Source organism: Guyanagaster necrorhizus (assembly GCF_019112545.1).
Source record: "Guyanagaster necrorhizus MCA 3950 unplaced genomic scaffold BT62scaffold_15, whole genome shotgun sequence".
NCBI lineage: Eukaryota > Fungi > Basidiomycota > Agaricomycetes > Agaricales > Physalacriaceae > Guyanagaster > Guyanagaster necrorhizus.
The window spans coordinates 452,976-460,667 of NW_025064894.1; the positions used below are offsets into that span (position 1 = coordinate 452,976).

The window sequence follows — 7,692 nt, forward strand, 5'->3', positions numbered from 1 at the left end:
GTGAAATTCCGAATATTGCGAATAGACGTGTACCGCATGCATACCCAAACCCGAGTCACTACACGTATAAAAATACTGAACAAATCATCTTGCACTGCACTTGTGGACCACATCTTGGTTCGTACATCGATTGAGATGAACAGGGTGTTGCAAATAACACTAGTTCCGAGCGTTGTGGTCAAGACCAAAGGAAGACACGGCTACAACCATAGTAGCATCGAACAGCACTGTCATCGTCTCCGCGGTGGCCACAGGGCAACATACTAGATGCCAATGTGGTGAATCTCGGCAGAGATATCTTTTGAGGTATCGACGGCCATTGAAATATTGAAGCTTGAAGTCAGGAGGGTCTCCGAGAGATAGCAATGAGTATTGCTGTCATAGCTAGGAGTATTGGTAGAGGAACTGGCAATGGAACCGGCCCTCAAGCAACTACTACCACTTTTGGCCTGTTACGCTCTCTCCAACCTAAATCCCCGCGAAGCTATTTTATCATGGCGCTCTTCAAGGACTGCATGGAGCTCCCTCTGGCGATGTCATAGTGTCAAATGCTCCTGCCATCATTTGGAGATTATTCAAGTTTTCTTACGACGAGATGAGTGGATGTTGCGACGTCGGACTGAGGTTGTGAATCGGCTGGTTGCAAGGTATGGTTGTATACAATGCTATGTACCCTGCTCTTCCTCTGATTGTTTGTTTTACCAAAGGTGATACCTTCTGCACCTGCGGTGTTTATCAAGGTCGGCTCTCTAGCACAGAGTACGTACGTTTCTCGTATGTACTCTTAGCTGGTTGCTGGTTCAGTCGTCCTCTGGCCCCGATTTCCACATCATTGACGCGTATACTTGTGCCGTTGGGCCCACCTCAGGCAAATACTTGACGAGGTGGAGAAAGCAGCAAATCGTATAAAAGAGCCCGGTCTGCTGACCACAGAATTTTGAAGTTGCGGTCCGAAGACGCCGCTCGGCTCGGAAACGTATATGCCGGCGGTAAGCTATTCCAGTTCAACCTGTTAAAAGTAGACTGGGTTTTGACCTCTACGCGTCCGACTCGCACGACACGGATCTACTGCGCTCACATTCAACCATGAATATTCCTTCCTGCTCGATCTCGGCTGCATCCAGACCCTACTCTTTGAACGAATTCCTCGCTAACAGCTATGTATAGATTGCTAGCAGGGATATCTACTTTGGCGCCCTCCCATCTCCCCAAAAAGCCATCTTCCGGGCGTGTTATCCGTCCCTATTCGCTCGCCGTCGCGCGCGTTCCCCACCCATGTGTTGGCTGTCTCGTCTTCCAAGATTCCCTCAGAGCATTGTATGGTATTTCCTATACATGCTCTCGTCCTCGTGTCGCACTGCGCGCACTTTTCCCAGCGGTCCCACCTGCTCATGTTAAGGAGCTCTGGCAGGATATGATCGCTCTCGGTATCTACAGGACAAATTTGTGGGACGCTGTTGACCTTGCTTGGAGAATTGTGATTGGCGCGCTTACCATTGCCGCCAGGAACGCAAATTAATTTCGCACCACGCTATGCCTTGAATTTTCCCGGGCGTGCTTGTATCCAAAACATTGTTACTAATACCCTTGCATTATTCCACCAACCCCATATTTCTAGTATCGTTACTATTATTTTTTGTAGGACTTGATTTGAGTCGAACATCGATGTAGCCATATACAGTTTCTCGAACATCTTCTATACATAGCCTTGCATTTTTTTTCACCCTTTTCACGTGTATAATCTGTGTAAATCCATATGGACCAAACCAAGACGTCGACTTCTCCCTCCTTATGGCACAACAAATTGATGGTTGTTCAGTTGATACGTACATGACGTCCCAGTTGCACGGAGAAACGAGGCCTGAAATGGACAAAGGTCACGGAGAGGAAGCTGATACACGGGTCAGCCTTGACACGGTCTTCTTTGTAGCATGGACTGCACTTGCCCGGGAATGATTGTTCTACGCTTGTGCGTATCTACGGATAGAAGTTATCAGACCGGCTGCAGTGAGCGTGGTCGAGGACAACCGCGTGATTTCTGGCCCTTGAAAGCTACAAGGAAGATGTGAGTAAGGGATAAAGACGCGTTCATCAGAATGCTTACTGGAAGGGCATTATAGTGGTGGTGATGGTCTCTGATTACATCATAGTTGGCATAGTCCACCGCAGCATTTCCTTCATGCAAGTACGCATTGTTCGTCGTTCCATTTTTCAGAACGGAAATCTGGCACAGGCTGAGGAACGGACTCTGAAAATTTACAGATGGACGGATCCCCAATTCTTTCCGAAGAATGAGAAAGTCAAGAGAACACAGCTGTTTGAATGACAGCAACCGTTCCTGCATCGTTGCTGCCGCGCCGTTGCAGCATTCAAAGTAATTTGCAGCCATTTGTGGACGCTTAGATACGCATCACCTTGAATTTGGCTTTGTTGAGAATAGTGGGATACAGCAAGATATCAACGAGGCGGTCGAGAACAGCAAGGGCGTGTCGACAACGAAGCAAATGTAGGGCACGAGTACATCGATTGAATACCCTTCACACTAGGCGCCCAATTTTTCAGCAGAAACCAAGGTATCTGTTCAAGCCTTCCCTTTGCGGTACTAAGGGTTGTTACTGAAAGATAAGCGGAACCTAAAATATTGGACGGAACGTGTCCATCGCTAGGTAAGGGCAATCGTGGGAACTGAACCCAACGCTAATGTCGACCGCCATCTTCTGCCTCTGCATTTTCTTTAAAGACAACAGAAAAAGATGATGCCCTTCCAGTGGCTCACCCAGCTCTTCTCCACCGTCCTTTCCTTCATCATGCCGTTCCCTGGCCCTTCCGACGACATGTGTATCTTCGCAACCGAACCTCAGCGGGGGGCGACGAGCGCTACGCTCCTTCTCAGCGCCCTTAAGAATCGTAACGATTTCCTCCGGAGAGGCCTCGGTAATATTCATGTCGAAGAAATCGAATACCGTAAATGTTGCTCATCCCATAGTGTGTCTCAGCACGAGTACCTTGTTGTGACCGTGAAGGAATCTTCGGGAGCTAGGCGGAGCGGGTACCTCATGGTAGATAGGTTGAACGATTCACCTACATCGAATGCCTCACAGTCCAATTCCTCTACCGCCTCTTCCTCGGCTACCACTGATGATCACTGGGATACCCCCAACCGTCTTCATCGCTTCGGCGCTAAAGTCAAGAATTTCAGCAAGTGGTATCCTATTGATGCATTCGACAGAGTCGTCATCTTGCGCAGCATCGACGAAGCCCTGGAGGTGCAGGGTGGATGCCCGTATCATTGCCTTATGACGATGGACTTCAGGCAGGCGCAAAGACGCGTCACCCTCGAGCACTTTCTCCTCCTCCTCCAGACCACCTCGACGAACACTGTAGAGTACCACCTCATCTTTGCGCAGTGCTACTGGTTTGCATACACTATTTGGAAGGTTCTTGATTTGGAGGCAGCACCGCATATAACACCGACAAAGTATGCTCCATTACAGGGCAGGAATCCTGAGTTGGCACCGGGCATGGTCCTTGGGAGAGGCGATGAAGTGAACGAATGGAGGGCGCCGGGGACGGTCAAGCTGCAGTGGGAAGAAGCAAAAGTTATCGCGGACCAGGAGTGGATTGAGTTGCGAGACGTGAGCTTTTGATTATCATTCTTTAGACGGGCAGATTTTTCTGATATGCTTGTCAGGCGCTTCTTGCTCCAGAGAGGGCCCTTCAGCAAGAACGGGTAGTCCGCCAACAGACAGAGGAAGCCTACCAACGGGCAGAGGTAGCCCGCCAGCAAGAACGGACAGCTCGTCAACAGACAGAGGAAGCCTACCAACGGGTAGAGGTAGCCCGCCAGCAAGAACGAGCAGCTCGTCAACAGGCAGAGGAAGCCCGCCAGCAAGAACGGGCAGCTCGTCGACAGGCAGAGTCAGAGGTCAATCAGCTTCGAGCGACGTTGGCGAGATATCAGTCCCCTTCTGGTAAGAGGTCCTATACACAGTAAATTCTTCTTGTTTCTCCTTCCTCCCCATCGTTTTCGTTCTTCCGATCTTTCCACCGTGCTATGTAATACTACCTACCCCCCCTGCTTTCATTGCTAGCTATCTCCTTTCGATGCTTCTGCGATAATGTAGTTTTATGCCGTGTTTTGTTTTGATGATCGCTGCTAAATATGATAGTGTTTCTTTTGACAGTCATGGGACATTTTGTTTCATCGGATGACCAACATCGCACTCGGGCTCGCCATAGTGCTAAGTACTCTGTCGGATTTGTTCCGTATGAATCTTTCAGCTGAAATTACTTCCACTTACTGTTCCTGGGACAGGTATCATTTCCTTTCTCGCCTCTTCGTGCAGTTCCAATAGCCAAAAGTATCATTTATCGTTTCCGCTTGGACAGAAAAGAGCGAACGACCAATGAAAGAAGAAGAGGGTCGGCTAGACCCCGCTCTCTTCTTTAGGAAGCTTAGAGAACTTGTCTCTTCTCTGGTCAGGTTGGCAAAATGTCGAGGAACTGGAGATCTTTGGACTTCTGAGCGACATTCATCTCGGAAGCGAAGTCGACGTGGGCGATTATGGTCACAATGCTATCACAGCTATCGTTCGGGGCCTCAATGTCTTACAGGATGCATCTTTATGCTCTATGAACCTGTTGCTGAGATCACGCATTTCCAATGAAGCATGACGCGACAAAGAGACAAGCTGGCGCCAGAGCCTTGGCCATAGAGGTCAGTCTTCAACAAGTATCATATCAGGTCGCTGTCTAGCATGAACGACTAAGGACGCAGAGTATAGTTTTTTCTTTGCTAGATATATAGCACCTGCCTCACAACTGGGTGGGCCTCTCCTTGTTACCGGTATTTTATTACCATCGTCTCACCAGCCATGTCTAGTATGCTTGCCTGCGAACTATCTTGTTTTCAAGCTGCCTAACCGGACCCCACCGTATCATTGTCATCCTACAACTGAAAAAAGTGGCGGATTGGGAGATGTTCAAGATTAACAACGTTGAACTGCGGTGACAGGGGTAAGGCGCCTAGACAGGGTCGTGGAATATTTTCGAGAGGGGGGTTGGTTAGTCGGACATCTCTCATAGCAAATACGCGCCGAGAGACCCACGAGCTTCCGCGAAAAGGAATGATCTTAATTCGGAGTTGTCAGGAGTCGATTCGACAGATCGAGAAAAAATGCGAGGTGGAGCTGTTTGACGGAGCGGATAAACAAGTCAACGAAGGTGATTTGATTCCTCTGACTCCAGCTGGCAGATATGTTTCCGTGTTAGGTCACTGGGATGAGTTAGCAGAGCCGTATAGCCGAACGTCTTTGCACTGCGCAGCTTTGATGGTACGCATCGAAATGTAAGAACAAAGTTTGACATGGAGAACGGGAAGTTGTCGCTGGAACTTCGCTACACAGTATGTAAGGTCTTGAAGCTCCTCCGCATAGTTATAGCTGAACATTGAAGGAATATTTCTGTGGGGCTTCGTGACGGAGGTCTCTGAGGGAAGAAGTCGATATTTCTCCCAAAGTCCCGTGTCGGTGGCAGTGACACCGTTGAGTCTTCGACAGGCGCATGTCACCGAGAACAGTTCCTCTCAGTACTCGTGTCGAGGTGCTATTATTAACGACCGCAGCAGAAATTCATTGGGTAAACACTGGAGACGGGGATCTGAGAGAAGGTTAGCGGTGAAATTTCATTGCTGAATTTCTCTTTGATGCCCCGAAAATATCGGTGGCCAGCGGTGAATGAACGAAAAGGCTCACCACCGTTGGCTAGTGCCGACGTAGTACGCATCGAGGAGGCAAAGTTGACCAAACAAAGAACGCGTCTCTCTTCCTTACCACTATTATCCTGCAATGCTCGACCCTCATTTTTTGATATTCTGGCGAGAGATGGTTTGCAAGGATCTTAACGATTTAATCCCTTAAATGATGCCTTGTGCTTGGATGAATTGCTAAAAACTTTCTGATATTCGGAATGTTAGACCCGGCTCCCTGACGCGTCGAATTTTCCATAGCGTTCAGACCGGTGGATGACAGGCCGACGAAGCCTCTTTTTTCGCCTCGAAGCACCTGCGCAGTGTGTGTGAATCCGATATTTTGCAATAATACCTCTTCTGCGTCTTTCCTAACGGCCATCATTCTCTGAAACAAAATGTTACATAAAGAGGCCATCTTCTCTCCCATTTCTTGTCTCGCTAACTATGCTCATCGCGATATCCTTGCTCTACTGTGCTCTCTTGGCCGCTTCAGCCCCCGAGGTCCAACTGGGCAAAACCAAGCTCGTGGGAAGAGATCTTACAGGACTACAGCAAGAGTTCTTTGGAGGTGAGCCAGCATACCGTGCAGCGATGCTCAAGGCTAAGACATTGGCTAGGGATTCCATTCGCTGAACCTCCGGTTGGATCCTTGCGTTTGGAGCGTCCTGTATTGAAAACGGACATTGACGCCGATGAATTCGACGCCGAAAATTTTGGACTAGCCTGTTTACAGGAGGTAGGTATTTCTGCTTCATATCTGCGATTCTATTTTAAAGAAATTACAGGGCCTTGAAACCGATGAGATGTCGGAGGATTGTTTGACCATCAACATATTTCGGCCGAAGGGGGCGTCGTCCGAAGATCCCTTGCCCGTAATGTTCTGGTAAAATTATATTTTTCATTCATGTGGTCCTCTCACTGACGACGCCCAAGGACCTACGGTGGCGGTTTCTCTGAAGGTGGTTCGTCGTTGTACAATGGAAGCAATATCGTTGCCCAGAGTGTTACTAGAGTAAAGTTTCGCGTTACATCTACGTCTTTGTAGCTAATTGATTGCAGGGAACTCCCATCATCTATGTGAACTACAATTATCGGCTAGGGCCATTAGGCTTCCCTCAAGGACAAGAAGCCGGAGACAGAGGGCAGGTCAACCTCGGAGTCCGGGATGTGTTGACTGCCTTGGAATGGGTTCAAGAGAACATTGGTTTGTTCGGTGGTGATAAAAACAAGGTGCATCAATTCATTATATGCTGATTCTCTTGGATAACGAGTCCGAATAGGTGACAATTTTCGGACAAAGTGCTGGATCCATGTTGACAAATATGATGCTTCTAAACGCGTCGATTTCCAACTTTGCCAGGGCTGCGGTACGCATGCAGTCGTTTTATTTCACAGGAGGTATCGGTCTGAGTGAACGATTAGATCTCTGAGTCTGGTTCTGCATCTTCCCCCGTCTATTATAACGCATCTACACGCGAATCTGTCTGGCAGAACTTTGTAGCAGGGACACCAGGCTGCGAGTCTGTCGCTGACACACAGAACACTTTCCCCTGTTTGCAGGCCGCAAATACGTCGGCTATATATCAAGGAATGGTGGAGGCCTATGCGTTGGCCATCGAAAGTCCTACCTTTTATCCTGTCCTAGATGGTCCTTCAGGCCTCTTTCCCGATCTGCCTTCACGTATGTGGGCAAAGGGAGAGTTTGCCACGATTCCTTTTATATCAGGCACGAACTTAGATGAAGGTATGATATGAACTCTTTACAAACGCCGAACTTAACGCTGGTGTTCATTAGGAACAGTCGGCCTATCGACAAATACCAGTTTTACAGATGAGGTCATCAAAGATTACATTCAAAAAACATACTCGGCATTCCCACCTTACATCTCTGATGATATTCTGGACCGGCTTATCGAACTGTACCCTGACAACCCTTCCTTGGG

General features: G+C 48.5%; 4 protein-coding genes across 4 annotated transcripts in view; 3 read left to right on the forward strand and 1 right to left on the reverse strand.

Moving 5' to 3' along the window:
• Nucleotides 1-935: 935 nt before the first annotated feature.
• BT62DRAFT_189477 (uncharacterized protein) lies at nt 936-1,556 on the forward strand. Its single transcript, XM_043179986.1, has one exon. It carries the CDS (start codon nt 1,160-1,162, stop codon nt 1,517-1,519), a length of 360 nt encoding a protein of 119 aa, XP_043038808.1. The 5' UTR covers nt 936-1,159; the 3' UTR covers nt 1,520-1,556.
• Nucleotides 1,557-2,668: 1,112 nt separating this feature from the next.
• Nucleotides 2,669-4,187, forward strand: BT62DRAFT_933153 (uncharacterized protein; the record flags this gene model as incomplete). Its single annotated transcript, XM_043186499.1, is given in 4 exon segments — nt 2,669-3,635; nt 3,692-3,716; nt 3,731-3,733; nt 3,868-4,187. Coding segments are annotated over 4 exon segments (1,037 nt in total), but the record flags the coding sequence as incomplete, so codon positions are not given.
• A 1,085-nt stretch (nt 4,188-5,272) lies between these two features.
• On the reverse strand, nt 5,273-5,784 carry BT62DRAFT_1007016 (uncharacterized protein; the record flags this gene model as incomplete). Its single annotated transcript, XM_043177292.1, has 2 exons — nt 5,273-5,583; nt 5,646-5,784. 2 exons carry the CDS (start codon nt 5,782-5,784, stop codon nt 5,273-5,275), a joined length of 450 nt encoding a protein of 149 aa, XP_043038810.1.
• A 36-nt stretch (nt 5,785-5,820) lies between these two features.
• Nucleotides 5,821-7,692, forward strand: part of BT62DRAFT_950921 (esterase 1) — a 4,618-nt gene continuing 2,746 nt past the window's right edge. Inside the window, exons 1-3 of the mRNA XM_043188161.1 lie at nt 5,821-6,317; nt 6,367-6,485; nt 6,535-6,632. Of these exons, the coding sequence (XP_043038811.1) occupies nt 6,194-6,317; nt 6,367-6,485; nt 6,535-6,632 (341 nt within the window). The 5' untranslated portion in view covers nt 5,821-6,193. The remainder of the gene's footprint in view (nt 6,318-6,366; nt 6,486-6,534; nt 6,633-7,692) is intronic.

Excerpts from the sequence above, each read along its gene's own strand:
- BT62DRAFT_189477 (XM_043179986.1), top strand. The coding sequence starts at position 1,160 with ATGTATAGATTGCTAGCAGGGATATCTACTTTGGCGCCCTCCCATCTC.